The following is a 20,018-nucleotide window of genomic DNA, read 5'->3' as shown; positions in this document are numbered from 1 at the left end:
AAAAGATTTTGAGTATTTTAACCTGTTGATTTTTCTGGCCTTAATCTGTGGTGGGGAAAAGTCAATAGTACACAGAGTGCACCATACAGATTTTAAGAGAGAGATTTGGTGCGTGAAGCAAGCCAGTGGCTGGCCATATCTATCCAGGAAGCCCACAGTTTGGGTGGGAAGGCCATAAGGAAAGAGAGCAAGCAGATTTCTCATAGCAGGGAGTTGCAAACAACAACAACAAAATGGCAAACAAGACCACCGCAATATATCTCAATGCATTCGGGCTGTACATTCGGGAGACAGTAGTCTCTTAGGTATGAGGAGCCTGATCTATTTCTGCACGCAGGGATCCATGATGGTAACGCCTTAAGGGCTGTTCGCCTTTAAATTATGTTGCCCTCCTCTGTTACATAACTGTAGCAAAAACGCAGCAATTTTGTTCTGTTTTGATTGGAGCGGAGCCATGGAATTAATGCTGGCTGAAGGTGCTTTTGTTCTCTTGCTACATTTAGAGCAGCCTGTAACTAACAGTCTTTAATTATTGGAAAATTAAGCTCATTGTGTTGCCCTTGATAGAATTTTGTGGAGTCGAAAACAGCAAACCCGTAAAGGAAAATATTGCTCTTGGGACAGAAAGCGCTGCACTCCTTTCTTCCCACGTGCGAGAATTAAAAACAGAGCAAATTAAAAACAAGAGTTAAGAAGAGCCGAGCCCAAATGAAGAAGAGGTGGTGGGGAACAGAGGAACAAAATCTTGATTTCCACACTACTAGAAAGGCAAGAACAAAAGGATTCCTTAGCTACTGTTCTTTCAACCCTCCTGGTTCTGTGGGTTTGTGCATGTGGTGGCATTCCCTGCCTCCCGAATTCCAATTTAAGAAGGGATGCGGGTGGCGCTGTGGGTTAAACCACAGAGCCTCGGACTTGATTCAAACCTGTCGCGGTTCGAATCCCCGCGACAGGGTGAGCTCCCATTGTTCGGTCCCTGCTCCTGCCAACCTAGCAGTTCGAAAGCACATCAAAGTGCAAGTAGATAAATAGGTACCTCTCCGGCGGGAAGGTAAACGGTGTTTCCGTGTGCTGCTCTGGTTTGCCAGAAGCAGCTTAGTCATGCTGGCCACATGACCTGGAAGCAGCTGTCTGCAGACAAATGCCGTCTCCCTTGGCCAATAAAGCGAGATGAGCGCCGCAACCCCAGAGTCGGTCATGACTGGACCTAATGGTCAGGGGTCCTTTTACCTTTATTCCTGACATTAACTCTGCAGCTCACTTCCTTCTGTTGTTCTGCACTGTCCCATCCTGCCTCCTCCCATCAGTGATTGCACATTACGGCAGCCTTCCCCAACCTGGTGCCCTCTGGATGTTTCAGAACTCCGACCCGTGCTGATTTCCCAAATGCTCAAAAGGCTGTACACCTGCAATAATGACTCTTTACAAACCGTATCTGAATAAAGCCAGGCATGGAGTTATTTGTCAAGTTTCACTTTTAATATTGCAACAAAAACAGAAGTGAATACAAGTCATATGTAAAAGTATATTATGGGAGGCTGGAAAATGCTGGACCCCAGGGCAGTACTGAAATACTGGTGGGAAAAGCATTGCCGATGTAACAGCACACATGATTACATTACAGTTCTTTTTGTGTCATGTTTTACGGGTGCAAGGATGTCCCTGTACGTAAGTAAAACACACAAAATTATCTTGACAAAAGCAAATAAACAGGTCAAGAACGGCATGCAGGAAACCACTTAAACGAAATTGCATCGATCTGGAAATAATTGCTATAAATGGGTTAAAGTGGGAAAATCAATCAAATTATATATATTGGGAGCAAAAGATTTCAGTCACTGAATACACGTGAGTCCTAGACATGCATATGGCTTCACACTGCAGCTTTGAGAGCTGGTGCTTGGGCACTTCATTTCTCCCTCCCCATCCCTTTTTCCTTGTGTGCCATAGCTTTGAGATCATAAGTCTGTTGACCATGAGTGTCTTCTGATTCTTGTAAGAAAGAGTGGGGTGTCACAGCGAAAAGAAAAGAGCATTTTTTTGAAAAGAGGTTGTCTAGAATTCTAGACATAAGGGTTGAGCCTCCAGCTGTAGACGTCCTTCTCCTCTCCAGCCTCTTCCACATTTGAGGAAGAGCTGCACCCCAGCTATGAAGCATCTGCTTTGCTTGCAGAGGGTCCCAAGTTTAATTCCTGGCATCTCCAGGTAGGGCCATCTGAAATCTTGGGACAGAGCTTGAAACAAAACTAAGCTAGATGAACCAATGGCAGCTTTCTGTGTTCCTGTTTAAATCAACCCTTTATTGAGAACCATGAGGACTGGGATCTTTTTTATATTTTGGAGGACCATAGTTTCTCCTAAAGAAGCTATGGTAGAGCATCTGCAGAGCATATGCAGAAGGTCCCAGTTTCAATCCTCACCATCTCCAAGTAGGGCTGAAAAAGTCTGAAGCCTTGGCAAGCCACTGCCAGTCAGTGTAGAGACGGTTTTGAGCTAGGTAGACCAATGGTCTGATTTGGTCTAAGGCATCTTTCCGTCTTCCACCTGGAGCAGTGCATGCTTGCAATGCAGATACTGAGATGGAGCTTTTTTTAGGGGAGAGATCATGGGGGAAGCCACTTCTGTAAAGCAGGGCATTAAGCTGCAAAAGGATTTCATAGAATTGTAAAGCTGGAAGGGACACCAAGGGTCATCTAGTCCAACCCCATCTTTCACTCAAGGTGTGGCTCGAACTTATGACCCTGCGATTAAGAGTCTCATGCTCTACCATTCCTTGCTTTCATAAATATCGCTCTTAGCCGAGTGACTTTCAAAGTAGCTCCCTCCCTGAATGTGCAGGATGGGCTAAAGGAATCGCATTTGAACTGAATATCTGAATCTGCAATAGTTTTGAAATATATAAAAGGACTCTGTCCATCATGCCGGGAGCATTAAGGTCACCAAAGCCTCTGTGGGTTGATTCTTGTTTCTTGTGCTCTTCAGACCATCTTCAGGTCTTCTGGTCCAAAGGACAAAGGCAACAGGTCCTCCAAAGTCTTCTGAATGTGCGTCCCATCTGCCTTGGCCAAGAAGATTTCCCAATGTTTGCCGAACTAGATAAAGGTTTAAAAAAAGAAATCCCACAAGATGGTTGTCTTATAGCACAATCTGATGTATTTCTACCCTGAAGTGTATCTTCTCACTGAGTACAGAGTTTTCCAAACTTGGGTCTTCAGCTGCTTTTGGACTACAACTCCCATCATCCCTAGCTAGCAGGACCAGTGGTCAAGGATGATGGGAATTGTAGTCCAAAAACAGATGGGGATGCAAGCTTGGGAAACAAGTGAGTTAAAGCATAAGAAGAGCACCGAAGCTGGAGAATAAACGTCATGGTGCACCTGTAGCAGCAAAATCGGATGTCTTTATCTGCTCAACTTGCAATAAAAACATTTCTCTCCCATATTGGTCTCTATAACTCTTCAGTGGCTAGACTTTACCCCCTCCCCTCCCCAAGGTGTCCTCTTCCATTGTCTCCCAAGACAGACGGATGCTAGCTTGAAACTGGATCAGCTCAAAGGCCCGTTTAGCCCAGTATCCTGTTCTGCCAGTGGCCAACCAGATGCCCCAGTGGCAAGACCACATGCAGCACCTGAGTGCAGTGCTCTCAACCCCTGGTACACAGAAGCATAGCACCTCTGATACAGGAGGCATTCAGGTAATCGGCCTAGAATAGCTTGGATCCCTTTTTAAAAACCAGTTGTGACATTAGCCACTTCCTAGTTCTTAAGTATGGACTTTAATCTTGGGGACAATTTATATTAGAAGGCCCGCCCCCTCTCCCCAATTTTAAGACCCCCCCTCTCTTTAATGCAGTGATGGCCAAACTTGTCCCTCCAGCTGTTTGGGACTACAACTCCCATCATCCTTAACTAACAGGACCAGTGGTCAGGGATGATGGGAATTATAATAATAATAATAATAATAATAATAATAATAATAATAAAATATTTATACCCCACCCTTCCCAGTTCAAAAACCGGGCTCAGGGTGGCTAACAACGAATTTAAAACACTTAATTGTAAAAGCAGCATAAAATACAGTATAAAAACATGAATAACAATAAAATTCAAAGTTCAGAAATCAATTTAGGGGAAATCCATCTAATAAGCATTAGATAATCACCAGGGCTAGCTGGCTGAATTACTTCTACTTGGGCCAGCGAAGAGGCCAAGGGAGAATTAGCTGTGGGATCTCAGAGTGGGTGATCTTCATAAAAGGGGAGGGGGAAGGAAGAGAATGGAAATAAAAGATCAGGCTGAATTCAAATTAAAGGCTAGGCGGAATAGCTCTGTCTTACAGGCCAAACAGAAGGAGGTTAAATCCTGAAGGGCCCTAGTCTCATGGGACAGAGCATTCCACCAGGTCGGAGCCATCACTGAAAAGGCCCTGGCCCTGGTGGAGGATAGTCTGACTTCCTTAGGGCCCGGGACCTCTAAACTATTGTTATTCATGGACCTTAAGGTCCTCTGTGGGGCATACCAGGAGAGAATTGTAGTCCACCAACAGCTGGAGGGACATCACTGCTTTAATGCCTCTCTGGCCTAAAGGAAGGAAGCCATTTCCACAGGAGGGATCTCTTGTCCTTTGGTTCTGGTGTGTTCGTGTGACAATGGCAAAGAAGGGTATGAGGTTTAAAGGAGAGGTCTGTTTACCTCTCTGAGCACTTGTCTGCAAGCCCCACAGGGCACCGCGAACGTTTCTTGGCTGTTGCTGTTGGAGCAGAATAAAAGCAGAGTTCAGGAGTCTCGCTCATAGCAGAGGAGGCTGTCTACAAAATATGCTAATACGGTGAAAGATTCAAGTTGAAAAAATAATGAAGTCAGAACAAGACACACTTCCCAGATCATTGGGTGGGTGGGTGGCTGGCTGGCTGGCTTCCGGACAGGTGTCCACTGACCGCAAGGTTTTTCCAGCATCCATATCACCACCACAGTGTCATCAGTTGCCAGCCCAAATCTCCCCCTGCCCCACACGGAAACCTGGTTAAAGAAGGATTAACCAGGTTAACCAGATTAAAAGAAGGATAAAATCTGATAGGTTCAAAAAGGAGCCTATTGCTCATAACCCAGTTGTAATGCCCCAGCAACCCATTTGCAAATCTGAAGGCACCCAGAGTTAGAGGGGGCATTGAAAGCCATCTAGTCCACCCCCTGCACAATGCTTGGGCATCTCCAGCAGGTGGTCCCAGCAAGGGGAGCTCACCACCTCTCTAGAAAATTGGTTCTATTGTCAAACTGCTCTTACAGTCAGATCTAGGCCTAGGACTCAGCTACATTAGTCAACAAACAGCGTTTTGAATCTGTTATAAATCTGCAACACCAGATGGCACCAGAGAGCAAAAAAAAAAAATCTAAGTGATTTTCCATAGCGGTTTTTTTATTCTGTTATAACAATTTAATTTCTGACTCATTTATATTGTTTTTTCCCCTTTGTGTAGATCCATCCCTAGACCTCTTAGAAAAAAAAGATACAGAAACCCATGTATTCTATCATTCTGCTTATTATGGAAAAAACTTTTCATTCCAATGTTATTTTCTTGCATTGCACCTTCTTGGTGTCTTTACTTGTCTTGCGAAAGCACCTGAGAAGGGTACAGAGCAGGTGAGAGGGGGGTGGGCAGGGTCCTGGGGGCCAAACAGACACACCTTTGGCCCTTGGGCTTGAGTTTCTCCAGCCCTGGTCTCTTATCCCACCAGATCTCTCACCACAGGTCTCAACAAAAGGCCAGGGGAAGGGAAAGAAGGTCAAGAAATCCATAGCATTTAAGACTCAGTGTATGTAGTGAACTGTCTGGCCCCTTCTATATTCCTTATTTAAAGCAACATCAAACCACCTTAAATGGTCATGACTTTCCTCCCTGCCCTCCACCCAAGAATCTGAGAACTGTAGTTTGTTGCTTGGTGCTGAGAGTAGTTAGGAAGCTATTCCCTTCCCAGAGTAACAATTCCCAGAGTAGTTCAACCATCAGTCCCTCTTCCTAGTGAATTCTGGGAATTGCAGCTCTTTGATGGGGGAATAAGGGTCACCCAATAACTCTCAGCACTCTTAATAAGCAACAGTTTCCAGCATTCTTTGGGGAAAGCCATAGCTGTTTGAAGTGGTGAGACGCTGCTTTAAATGTATAGTGCATATAAAGCCACTGGCTGATAGCAATTATTTATAGCCCACCTTCCAGGCTTCAAATCCTCCCAAGGCTGCTCGTTCACCAAGGAAGCAGGATAGGAATAATACCTACCAAATAATAGCTATAGCTCGAAATTTTGTATGCCCTTCTGACACTGCCTTCTGGATTGCTGTACGTTCAGCACACACACCCAGCGGGTAACATGCATTTTCAATGTTGCAACCTGTAGAAAGCACAAGATGGATTAAAATCTCTCATGACAAAGCCTTAGAATCCATATCTATAGTATATTGTACTCATGGCAGCAATGCCTCATCATGGATTGGCTGAGCTGTTGTGGCATCACAGAACATTCCATTGCTTATGAAATTGGAGAGCTTGCAGGTCAGCTTTTGCGAGGGAAAAGAACATTGTCAGTTTGACAGGAATTAAAAATTCACTAAGGGTCCAGGGCTGGGGAATGGTTCTGGGGAACTAAGGAGCCAGTTCCTGATCACATATATATATGTGATCAGGAACTGATGTATATATATATGTGATCAGGAACTGATATGTGTGTGTGTGTGTGTGTGTGTGTGTGTGTGTGTGTGTATATATATATATATAATATTGATTGGATTTTAAAAAATAAAACCATTTCTGCCAATCTATCTTTGATACCTCTTACAGAAGCCACAGTTAGAACTTGAACTGGTTCATTAAGTATTGTCAAATTCATTCGCTTTTTACTCTGAGTGATATCAGTGGTTCTGGTTCATTGATTATAAAGTACACTGGCTGCCCCCTGTAGAAGAAAAGTTCTGGTTCAAAACACATGATGATGAATCATCAGTACTGTAGGTTCATTTCCCATTTCAAACATCACTGCTCCCAAGAACTCACAGTGAGGCATTCGGCCCAACCGGTTCAGATGTAGCTGGACCATTAGCCATGTTTGCTAGGGTTGATGGGAGTTGGGAGTCCGATAGCATCAAACAGGCGGCATGATGGCTATTCCGGCAAAGCCTCAGTGCTCTTCCACCCGCAATATAATGGATAATACTGGTGCCCTGCTTTATAGGGCTGTTGTAAAAGGTAAAGGGTAAAGGGACCCCTGACCATTAGGTCCAGTCGTGACCAACTCTGGGGTTGCGACGCTCATCTCGCTTATTGGCCGAGGGAGCCGGCGTTTGTCCGCAGACAGCTTCCGGGTCATGTGGCCAGCATGACTAAGCCGCTTCTGGCGAACCAGAGCAGCACACAGAAACGCCGTTTACCTTCCCGCTGGAGCGGTACCTATTTATCTACTTGCAAGTCCTAGGCTCTGTGGTTTAACCCACAGCGCCACCCTAGGGCTGTTGTAAGATTACTGAAATGAGGCATGCAATGTGCTTTTCGGGGGGGTGGCCATGTGTCCTGCTTTACCGAAGGCATTTCTCTGTCTGAAGGCATCTTCTGTTTGAAAGCCTGCTGCCAAAACAGAGGGCAGGCTAGGGTACGCAAAATTGCAGGTGCGAATTGTGAGCATTGATGCAAATGTAGAAATAACAGCATGGATTTAAGCAAAAAAGGCAGTGCACCTCGGCACAGTGGGGAAGACCAGGTGACCTGCATGCCACCCCAGCCAGCTCTGAGGGTTCTTGATCTTTCAACCAGACTTGAACCAAATACCCTGCAAATACATTACTACCAGGCCACAGATCCAATCCCCAAAGGGTAGGGCAGGGGAAGGTTCCTTGTCTGAAGCTTTGGAGTGCCACTGCTACCCAGAGTGGACAGTACTGAGCCAGAGGGGCTTCAGTAGAAGGATGCATGGCATGGCTGCCACATGGAGGAGGGTCTTCCTTCACTTACCAGAGAAGATCTTCCCATCGGAGGTCAGGAGGGCAGCCCCCACCGGGTAGTTGCTGTAGGGGCAGTAGGCAAACCGCTTGGCTTCTTTGCTTGTGGCCAAAAGGAGTTGAACCTGTTCGGGTCCCAGTGCAGCGGGATTTGGAGCGCCGCCGTGCTGTTGCGCCATTGCAACGTGGAGGCAGTATCTGGCAGGGCCTCCCTCAGCAAAAGCCGCACTCCCAGGGACAGGAGCGTGTGTGCAGACACGACCCCTGAGCTTCACCTTTCCTTTAATTCACATTAGAGAAGAATTGGGGTCTTCCTCTGACAGGTGCCACAGGCAATGCACCAGCGTGCACCTATCTGTTGCTGCAAAAGTGCCCCGCTGGGCTATTGTCCTCTCTTGCAATGCAAAACAGCTTTCTCTGAGTGAAGTGCTTTGATCTTTGCTCTTTAGCTAGCTACACTGTTTGTGTGCAGTTGGTGGGGGGGGGGAGAGGACTTGCCTGCCCTTTCTCAGCAAATGTTCTCTCCGGGAATCATGTTTTCCAAATTATCGCTGCTGCCAAAGGCCAACGAGGTTGGATGGGTCAGGTCAACGTCCCCACATGCTCCTTAGCTCTCTTGACAGGCCCCTTTGTCCTCCTCTGCTCTGGCTCTGTGGTGACTTAAAGGTCCCTGCAACAGAATCAGAATGATGGTGAGATGCAACGGTCGCTCGGGAGTGACAGATGCCCATTAGATCTGGGGCTCATGCTCGATGTGCTAGGCTTCTGGTGCCTCTGTTTAACCAAGTGGCTGTTGTGGGCATTTGGCCTTGGTTCAGGGAAGCAGCGGTGCACAGCCTCCGTCTCCTGTTTCACCTCTGTGGGTGCCAAAAGTGAGTTTGTTTGCAGATTCGTTGAGCCTGGCTCCGGGAACTTGTGTGTGGACCGATGAGAAGGCAGGTCACGTGTCAAGCCACAGAACACCATAGCAACAAAGGAGATGGGTGTGGAATGCTGGTAGGAAGAAAACACCAGGGAAGAAGGAGGGAGGGAGGGAGGGAGACAGTGCGTACACATAATACAGGAACCATTGGAAGCTGCCTTATACATTGTAAGCGTTGGTCTTATCTAGTTCAGCATTGTTTACACTGAGTGGCACCAACTCTGCAGACAGGATATGTTCCCTGGGACCTTCTGCATTCAAATCAGGTGCTCTACTGCTGAGCTACAGCCTTTCTCAAACAGGAAGCTGCCTTATTACTGACTCCATCCAACTCAATATTCTCTACACTGACTGGTAGCATCTCTTCACAACTGCAGATGGTTTTTTTGTTTTGTTTTTTAAAATGCAACTTTAAAAAACTATGTGTATGGACCAGAAGTCCCCTGCCAAGCCACCCAAACTCCTACCATTGTATATAAATTAACATATGCAAATGTGAATTTCTGCCATGCCCCCCCCCCCGTCCTTTAAACAACAATCCTCATCTCCAGTTTCTCCTATCTCCCTTCCCCACCTTTTTGAGGACAGGGGACCATGCTTTCCCTGCTCTATATAGGAAGCTTGCAAACTAATGGAATCATGAACCAATGAATGGCAAGAATAATAAACCTGTGTCTTCATTATGCTTTATTGAGGGACCTCCTCCCACACTGGAATCTTCCATAAACGCCTACTGGTCCACTGTCTACATTAGCTGGCAGCAGCTCTCCAGGGCTTTAAGCCGGGGTGCCTGGGACCTTGTGCGTTGAAAGCAGACCCTCTGCCACTGAGCTACATCCCTTCTGCAGTCCTGTGTCCCCTCACCTGTTTGTGGGCTTTCTTAGAATCGACAGGCAGAGATTCAGAGGGAACGTGGGGAGGTTCCTTGGATGCCCCAGGATGCAATTCACCCAACTCCAAACTCTTGAAGGTGTTTCTTGTCCACCTCCTTATCAGTCTTGTACTGCAATCCTGACTCCTCACTGGCTCTGTTGCTTATGCAAGATTACACACACAGTTCCCCTTTCTGGGGAAGATGGGGGCAAAACAGAAGTTGGTTTTAAGTCCCTCCTCCTCTTTGTCACCTGTTAATATTTCACCACGCTTCCTGGGCTTTTCACTACCACCCTGGACATTTCACCACTCTTCCTGGGCAGTGGCACAACCTTTCCTTGTTCTATAGGTCTAATCTACTCATTTATATTTGTCCATGCTGATCTGCCACTCTTCCTCCTACTTTTTTTTAAATAAAAAAATCAGCTCCTTGTTTAGTTTTTTGCATTGGATTGTATACAATGCTAGTCCTACCCAAAGTAGAACCATTTTAAGTTAATGGATGTGACTAGATTAGGTCCATTAATTTCAGTGGGCCTGCTCTGTATCTGAGTTGGATACATCCCATAGGCTTTTTTAAAAAATTAAAGATGTCCCCCATTTTTCTTTTTCATAGGAATTATTGTTGCTGCTGCTGCTGCTGTTAAAAGTTATTTCCTGTCCTTCACCCCAAGGTCTCTGGGTGGCTTTCAGAATTAAAACACAGTATTAAAACAGTTTAAAACAACTCCCCATTGGGGTGAGATGTTTTTAATCAGCCGATGTGGGGGGGGGGGGATTAAGCCCTTCTCCTCCAGCACTGCAGGACTGATTTAGTTGCCATTGATCTTCATTTTTTTCAATGTGGCAGATCTTAAACAAGCGTCACATACGGCTGCAGCCTAATTTTAAAGAATCAGAGAAGGAACAGAAAACACAGTACTGTAACTGGAACATGAACAAGCCACCAGATGGCACCTTTGAGCAAGTTAAGGGTTCTGTGTTGGGACCAAGAGGAGGTGAATCATTATCCATCAGCCAAGGTCAAAACGTTGAACCTGGATAGCATGCTGTTGGGGCTCATTCACATGTTCAGTGTAATGTGGCCATTACAGATCCAGTGTTAAGGTTCCCCCCCCGGCTCCATTCCCATGATCACACAGATAAATGGCTAAGCATACAAAGAGGCTGCTGGATCAGGCCAAGGATCCTGTTCTCACAGTGGCCAACCAGATGCCAAAGCCCAGAAGCAGGAGCCGAGTGCAGCAGCCCTCTCTCTGCATGTGATTCCTATTAACTGTTCTTCAGAGGCACTTACTGTGGAGGTAGAATGTAGCCACCGATAGGCTTAGCCTCCATGAATTTGTCTAATCCACTCTTAAAGGCATCCAAGGGGAATATGATGAATAAGACCATACAAAGATCAGGCCATCTGGCTGAGTTTCCCCAGCCACTCTGGGCGGCTTCCAATCAAGTGTTAGAAACAATACAGCATTAAATATTAAAAACTTCCCTAAACAGGGCTGCCTTCAGATGTCTCTTAAAGATAAGATAGCTGCTTATTTCCTTGACATCTGAAGGGAGGGCGTTACACAGGGTGGGCGCCACTACCGAGAAGGCCCTCTGTCTGGTTCCCTGTTACCTCACTTCTCGCAATGAGGGAACTGCCATAATAATAATAATAATAATAATAATAATAATAATAATAAATTATTATTATTATTATTATTATTATTATTATTATTATTATTATTATTATTTATTTATACCCTGCCCATCTGGCTGGGCTTCCCCAGCCACTCTGGGCGGCTTCCAAAAGAATATTAAAATACTATAATACATCAAACATTAAAAGCTTCCCGAAACAGGGCTGCCTTCAGATGTCTTCTAAAAGCCTGGTAGTTGTTGTTCTCTTTGACATCTGGTGGGAGGGTGTTCCACAGGGAAGGCGCCACTACCGAGAAGGCCCTCTGCCTGGTTCCCTGTAACTTGGCTTCTCGCAGTGAGGGAACTGCCAGAAGGCCCTCGGTGCTGGACCTCAGTGTCCGGGTAGAACGATGGGGGTGGAGACGCTCCTTCAGATATACTGGACCAAGGCTGTTTAGGGCTTTAAAGGTCAGCACCAACACTTTGAATTGTGCTCGGAAACGTACTGGGAGCCAATGTAGGTCTTTCAAGACCGGTGTTATGTGGTCTCTGCGGCCGCTCCCAGTCACCAGTCTAGCTGCCGCATTCTGGATTAGTTGTAGTTTCCGGGTCACCTTCAAAGGTAGCCCCACGTAGAGCACATTGCAGTAATCCAAGCAGGAGATAAGCAGAGCATGCACCACTCTGGCAAGGCAGTCCGCAGGCAGATAGGGTCTCAGCCTGCGTACCAGATGGAGCTGGTAAACAGCTGCCCTGAATACAGATTTGACCTGTGCCTCCATGGACAGCTGTGAGTCCAAAATGACTCCCAGGCTGCACACCTGGTCCTTCAGGGGCACAGTTACCCCATTCAGGACCAGGGAATCCTCCACACCTGCCCACCTCCTGTCCCCCAAAAACAGTACTTCTGTCTTGTCAGGATTCAACCTCAATCTGTTAGGCGCCATCCAATCTCCAACTGCCTCCAGGCACTCACACAGGACCTTCACTGCCTTCACTGGTTCTGATTTGAAAGAGAGATAGAGCTGGGTATCATCCGCATACTGATGAACACCCAGCCCAAATCCCCTGATGATCTCTCCCAGCGGCTTCATGTAGATGTTGAAAAGCATGGGGGAGAGGACAGAACCCTGAGGCACCCCACAAGTGAGGGCCCAGGGGTCTGAACACTCATCCCCCCCAGCACTTTCTGAACACGGCCCAGGAGGAAGGAGCGGAACCACTGTATAACAGTGCCCCCAGCTCCCAGCCCCTCAAGACGGTCCAGAAGGATGTTATGGTCGATGGTATCAAACGCCGCTGAGAGATCCAGCAGAACTAAGAAACAGCTCTCACCTTTGTCCCTAGCCCGCCGGAGATCATCAACCAGTGCGACCAAGGCAGTTTCAGTCCCATGATGAGGCCTGAATCCCGACTGGAAGGGATCCAAATGGTCCGCTTCTTCCAGGTGTGCCTGGAGTTGTTCAGCAACCACTCGCTCAATCACCTTGCCCAAGAATGGAAGATTTGAGACTGGGCGATAGTTGGCTATCGTGGCCGCATCTAAAGATGGTTTTTTAAGAAGCGGTTTAATAACCGCCTCTTTCAGCGAGTCTGGGAAGGCTCCCTCACGGAGGGAAGCATTCACCACCCCACGAAGCCCATCGCCCAGTCCTTCCCGGCTAGCTTTTATAAGCCAGGATGGGCAAGGATCAAGGAGACAAGTGGTTGGTTTCACTCGTCCAAGCAGCCTGTCCACATCCTCGGGGGTAACAGATTGGAATTGATCCCACACAACTTGACTAGACAGGACTCTAGCACTCTCCCGCCCCGGCCCTGCTCCCACGGTGGAGTCTACCTCTTCTCGAATCTGAGTGACTTTATCTGCAAAAAACTTTGCAAAGTCATTGCAGGAGATCATGTTGCCCCTACTGGGCCCTGATGGAGCAGGTGGTTCCGCTAAATTGCGAACCACCTGAAAGAGTCTCCTGCTGCTGTTTTCCGCAGATGCAATAGAGGCGGTGAAGAAAGTCTTCTTCGCCGTCACTATCGCCACTTGGTAGGCTTGACATTGAGCTCTAACCCGTGTCTGGTCAGATTCAGAATGGGTTATCCGCCACCGGCGCTCTAGCCGTCTCAACAATTGTTTCATTGCCCTCAGATCCGTGGAAAACCACGGGGCTGTCCGGGCTCCATGCAATCGGAGAGGGCGCTTTGGAGCCAAACAGTCAATAGCCCTGGTTAACTCCACATTCCAGCGGGCCACCAGGGAATCAGCTGACAGGCCATCAACATGGGATAAAACATCCCCTACCACTCTCTGGAAACCATTTGGATCCATTAAGTGGCGGGGGCGGACCATCTGAATCGGTCCCGCCTCCCTGCAGAGGGGAAGGGTCGCAGAGAAGTCCAGTTGCACCAGGAAGTGATCTGACTATGGCACTTCTTTGGTTTCGCTTTTACTTAGTGTCAGATCACCAACATCCATAGAGGTGAACACCAGGTCTAAGGCATGCCCGTGGCTATGAGTTGGGCCAGACTTATTCAGGGACAGCCCCCATGGAAGCCATGCTTTCCACGAAGTCCCGAGCGGCCCCTTGTAAGGTCGTGTCGGCATGGATGTTAAAATCCCCTAGGACAACCAAACTAGGTGTCTCCAGGAGGACATGCGCCACGACCTGAAGCAGCTCGGGCAGGGAATCCTTGGTGCAGTGGGGAGGTCGGTACACCAATAGGAATCCTGTACTGCCCCTATTGCCCAACTTCCAGAACATGCACTCAGAGAACTTGGTCTTTCCAATAGGACGCCTGGTGCAAACTAATGACTTCCTAAAAATCACTGCAACTCCCCCTCCCCGCCCACAAGGCCTGGGTTGCTGTGCGTAAGAGAAACCTGGTGGACATGCAGCGGCAAGGACAGGCCCATCTGCTTCATCCAACCAGGTCTCTGTCACACATGCCAGGTCAAATCCTCCATCCACAATCAGGTCGTGGATGGCAGTGGTTTTATTCATCATTGACCTGGCATTGCACAGCAACACTTTCAGGTCATGTGGGTTTCCCTTGTTGATTCCAGTATCCTTCCGGTCAGGACCAGACCTGGAGGCAGGGATAGTCCTCAGACAACGACTAAGCCTGCTTCCTTGCTAATGACATGGTCTGCTCTTAGCGTAACTCCTCCTCCTACCCATGATCACTGAGATCGGTTGTCCGAGTGCATCTCCCCCTGTGGAACCTGCCCCAGTATTTTGTTTGCTGGGACCCACTCCCATGCAGCCCTGACCCCTCCCCTTAAAATCAAATTAATGCCTATACAAAAAACAAACTAACAGAACAATAAAACTATAAAAACAAAAAACAAAGTTACAAACACAACATAATTAAATTAAACAAATTCCACCACCCAATTAAACACCCACCCCATCCCACACACCCGAGGCCTCCCTGGAGCACCATAAGCTGCGGAGGTGAGTATGGGGCCCGCCCCCAGGCCCAAGGTGGAAAAAGGGCTTCAAGGGGGAGCGGTCCTCCCCACAAGCTCACGGCAAAGCGGCAGCAGCAATGTCCCGAGGCCTCCTTGGAGCCTTATATGCTGAGGTGGAGTATGGGGCCCGCCCCCAGGCCCAAGGTGGAGAATGGGCTTGCAGGGGGAGAGGTCCTCCCCACAAACTCACGGCAGAGCAGCAGCAGCAATGTCCCGGGCCTCCTTGGAGCCTTATATGCTGAGGTGGAGTATGGGGCCTGCCCCCAGGCCCAAGGTGGAGAATGGGCTTGCAGGGGGAGAGGTCCTCCCCACAAACTCACGGCAGAGCGGCAGCAGCAATGTCCCGGGCCTCCTTGGAGCCTTATATGCTGAGGTGGAGTATGGGGCCCGCCCCCAGGCCCAAGGTGGAGAATGGGCTTGCAGGGGGAGAGGTCCTCCCCACAAACTCACGGCAGAGCGGCAGCAGCAATGTCCCGAGGCCTCCTTGGAGCCTTATATGCTGAGGTGGAGTATGGGGCCCGCCCCCAGGCCCAAGGTGGAGAATGGGCTTGCAGGGGGAGAGGTCCTCCCCACAAACTCACGGCAGAGCGGCAGCAGCAATGTCCCGAGGCCTCCTTGGAGCCTTATATGCTGAGGTGGAGTATGGGGCCCGCCCCCAGGCCCAAGGTGGAGAATGGGCTTGCAGGGGGGAGCGGTCCTCCCCACAAACTCACGGCAGAGCGGCAGCAGCCCTCGGCGCTGGATCTCAGTGTCTGGGCTGAACGATGGGGGTGGAGACGCTCCTTCAGGTATACAGGACCGAGGCCTGAGAGTGACAGCACTCTCCCCTCCTATGATTTTCAGCAACTGATATTCAGAAACCAACCACCTCTGACTGTGGAGGCGGAACATGTCCACCAGGGCTGAAAAACAATGCTAGCGCATGCAAAGGGGAAAGTGTCAGAGCATTTACCGTATTTTTTGCACCATAACACTCACTTTTTTCCTCCTAAAAAGTAAGGGGAAATGTCTGTGCGTGTTATGGAGGGAATGCCTACGGGTGGCATGCCTACAGATTTTCCTCCTCTAAAAACTACGTGCATGTTATGGTCGGGTGCGTGTTATAGAGCGAAAAATACGGTATATAACACAGAGCTCAATGCATGAGCATAGCCAGGATTTATGTTGGGGGGGGCGGGGGCAGAAGCAAGCTAACTGCAAAGTGATTGGTCAGTGAAGTTTGTTTGTTTATAATTTTTATTAGTTTTCAATTACAGTTCAGTAACAGCCTCATTATAACAATGCCAAATTATAATACATTTTCTAATACCAGTCATTCAGATAACCGTCCCCCCTGCACGTGCTAGAATTGATGGTTTGATGATTTTATTTATTTCTGCTTTCCAAAACCTCATTAATTTCAATTACACTCTGGTCGAGATAGCAATCCCTTATACAACAACTGCAATATTAACAACTTCCATTCTTATTGACAAATTAAATGGTTTATGAAGCTACCAGTGAAGCACTCAAACTATATCCTTAATCTTCCTGTGTGTGGCAATTATTCTGTCCGTGATGTTTCTTTATTTATTTTTATTTACTTGATTTATGGGGGCATCTCCCCCGCCCCCCATGGCTCAATGCTATGTACAGGCATCTTCATAAACACCCTGGGAAGGTGGGCTACATTCATATTGGTTTATATGTTTCTCAAACTTGGATCCCCAGCTGTTGTTGCACTACAGCTCCTATCATCCCTGTCCACTGGGGATGATGGGAGTTGTAGTCCAACAACAGCCGGGGACCCAAGTTTGAGGAACGAGGTTTGCACATGTCTTCATCCAATCAGCAGCAAAGTAAAGGGGAAAGTGTTACTTCCCATCGATTTAAAGCAACGTGACTTCATCTCAAAAAGGACCATGCTAGCAAAGATACCCAGGCTGTGTGAATCTCCCAGGAGTTTAAAAAGGTAAAGGGACCCCTGACCATTAGGTCTAGTCGTGACTGACTCTGGGGTTGCGGCGCTCATCTCGCTTTATTGGCCGAGGAGCCGGCGTACAGCTTCCGGGTCATGTGGCCAGCATGACTAAGCCACTTTTGACGAACCAGAGCAGCACACAGAAATGCTGTTTACCTTCCCGCCGGAGTGGTACCTATTTATCTACTTGCACATTGACATGCTTTTGAACTGCTAGGTTGGCAGGAGCAGGGACCGGGCAACGGGAGCTCACCCCGTCACGGGGATTCGAACCGCCGATCTTCTGATCGGCAAGTCCTAGGCTCTGTGGTTTAACCCATAGCGCCATCCGCATCCCCTCCCAGGAGTTTAGCTGCATTTAATTTTTGTTGAGCTGGAAGCTATGCATGGCTGCTGGCTTCCTCCAGGAAGGCAGAGAGAGGGAGAGAGTAAAGGAGGGTGGAAAAGGCCAAGGCTGCTGGGAGCCTGTTGTATCGCTCCCATGGTAACTTGAGCTCATTTTTGGCTCAGGTTAAGCCTTTCATGAACATAAGTGAAAGTCAGTAACTGCATAGTAGTACCACAGAGGATGGCCCGAGGCTCAATACCTGCCGTCTTCAGGTACGGCTGGGAAAGAGCTGACGCTAATCAGTGTCAATCATAGGAGGGCGCCGGTCAGTAATCACACAGTCCAAAGCTGAAGTTACATTTTATTACCAAAAACACGACCTCCGCAGACTTGGTTGAGTGACAGGCCTAATGAGCAGAACAGCTCATTCCGGGGGTCTTCCTCCATGAAAATCAGTTGCTGAGACTGAAAGTCCCTGCCTCCTCACCAGGGCTTTTCCCATGCAATCAGAGACTGTGCCTGTGTGCGGCCAACCTCTCCTCTGCCCTTTCCATGCCTCTTCTGTTGCGGAGAGGAGGGTAGAGGGGAGCATGTTGCAGCAGAAGGGAGAGAAATCTGTGACACTTCACCAGCTGGACTCTTGGTCTCCCTTCTCCCTTCTCTCCTGCTGCAGATCCCCCCCCCCAGTCTGGATTTCTCCCTGCCACAGACTCTCCCGGGTCACTAACTCTGTGTTATGTACTGAGTTGAATAGGATCCAAAATGCAGCAGTCTGATTGGTCCTAGAACAATAGGATTCAGAATGCAGCAGTCTGATTGGTCCTAGAACAATAGGATTCAGAATGCAGCAGCCTGATTGGTCCTAGAACAATAGGCTCCAGAATGCAGCAGTCTGATTGGTCCGCAGGAGCCACCGAATCCAGCTGCAGGTGGAAGTGAATCCGCGATCTGATTGGCCTACAGTAGAATCCCGGAATTAGCCAATCATGTGGGGCCCATTGTGTAAATAATGTATATAAAGCAGACATTCTGGGGGAACTTCCATTCCTCCTCACCACTATGAGCTGAATAAAGAGCATCAAATCCACTCTCGACTCAGTATATTTCACTCTGTTACCTCTTCAGCTTTCATCACCTCCTCTTCCCCATCTTCTCCCTCTGACCACTCAATGTTGTCACACCACCACCACCCCTCTAAAGCCTTCTTCCCTTGGTGGTACCCCAGCTGGTTCCTCCCACCATTCCCCTGCTACCAACCAACCAACCAACCAACCAACCAACCAACCAACCCACCCCTGACAACAGTAGACCATGCTGAGCTAGACAGTCCAACGACCTGAGTTTGCACCAGGCGGTTTCCTGTTTAAACCAACGCTTTTCCAGAGGCATGAGGACTAGAATCTTGCTTTATTGTTAAGAGGAGCACTATAGGCACAGGAGCAGAGCGCCTGCTTTGCATGCTTAATCTCCAGCAGCTCCAGGTAGGGCTGGGAAAGGCTTCCTACCTGAAACCCCGGACTGCTGCTACAAGTCAATGTTGAAAATACAGAGCTTAGCGGAGAAACAGTCTGACCTGGTACAAAGCAGTTTCCTCTGCAAAGGAGGCTGCAACCCTGGGGGTCTATTTTTATCTTTAATGATACCATTGCCGCGGGCAAGAGCTGCCAGAGCTCTGCTTCCTTCTCCCAAGTTTCGTTTCCCACCTTCCCTCATTTGCAGAAGCAAGACAAAAACACCGCTGTTTAAAGAGAAGGGTCATAGCTCAGTGGTGGAGCATTTGCCCTGCATGCAGAAGGTCCCAGGTTCAATCCCCAACAGCTTCTCCAGGTAGGATGGGGAATGTCCCCTGCCTGCAACCCCAGAGAGCCACTGCCAGTCTCTATAGACAAAAGTAAGCTACGTAGATAGACCAATGGTCTGACTTTGTATAAGGCAGCTCCATGTCTCCCTATCTGGAAGGCCACAGGTGTTCAGAGGGCCTCCACCAGGAGTCAGGCATTTTGCTGTGCGCCATTCCAGCAAACATTTGGCAGGCACCCTCACTTAATTTTTTTATTTATATTTATTAAATTTGTATACTGCCTGATACCTGCAAGTCTCACTTTTTATTTTCAGGCGCCTCTTGAAGACCTTTTGATCCAAGGAGGCCTATATGCAACTATTGAATTTTTAAAAATCAACTAATCATTTTAAAACTGTTTTCTATTGTGTTTTATATTTTACTGTATATATTGTTGTGCACTGCCATGTTATATTGTATTTATTTGTACGATATAAACACACACACACACACAATAAACAAGACATTCTACGCTTCACTCACATTTTTCTTTCCTATTCTATAGCTGTTGAGATTACTCACCTTCTGAATTGCTTTTTGGTGCCTTTCATTGTAGCATCATTGTCGCATAGCTCAGTTGGTTAGAGCATGGTGCTGACAACACCAAGGTTGCAGGTTTGATCCCCATATGGGACAGCTGTAGGGCTGCCATATTTCAAGAAGTAAAAATCTGGACACAAAAAAGTTGTTGAGTTTTTTTGGGAAATTTTGTCAACTTTCCAAGATCTCGCCTGGACACTAATTCCGTCATTGGAGTCCCAGAAAATGTCTGGGGAAATCCGGACATATGGCAACCCTAGACAGCTGCCTATTCCTGCATTGCAGGGGGTTGGACTAGATAATCCTCTAAAAAATGCTATGATTCGTTTAAAAATAAATAAAAATAATCCATAGAATTGTAAAGTTGGAGAGACCCCAACAGTCTCTCCAGTCAACCTCCCTGCAGGAATCTCAACCGAAGGATCCCTGGCAGATGGCCACCCAACCTCTGCTAGAAACCTCTGAGAATCAAGAGTTCAAGGA

The 20,018-nt window shown here is 47.8% G+C and overlaps 1 protein-coding gene across 1 annotated transcript; it reads right to left on the bottom strand.

The window, feature by feature from the left end:
• Nucleotides 1–1,457: 1,457 nt before the first annotated feature.
• CDA (cytidine deaminase) lies at nucleotides 1,458–9,912 on the bottom strand. The gene is made up of 5 exons (XM_082230696.1): nucleotides 9,770–9,912; nucleotides 7,997–8,653; nucleotides 6,275–6,386; nucleotides 4,692–4,749; nucleotides 1,458–3,092 (listed from the first exon to the last, which is right to left on the bottom strand). The coding sequence occupies exons 2-5, from the start codon at nucleotides 8,160–8,162 to the stop codon at nucleotides 2,979–2,981; spliced, it is 450 nt and encodes a 149-aa protein (XP_082086822.1). The 5' UTR covers nucleotides 8,163–8,653; nucleotides 9,770–9,912; the 3' UTR covers nucleotides 1,458–2,978.
• Between the last annotated feature and the right edge of the window lie 10,106 nt (nucleotides 9,913–20,018).

This window comes from Podarcis vaucheri, assembly GCF_965113315.1.
Source record: "Podarcis vaucheri genome assembly, chromosome: 7".
Lineage (NCBI taxonomy): Eukaryota > Metazoa > Chordata > Lepidosauria > Squamata > Lacertidae > Podarcis > Podarcis vaucheri.
The sequence above is the reverse complement of the archived record's forward strand: the minus strand, read 5'-3'. Positions and strand labels throughout refer to the sequence as shown.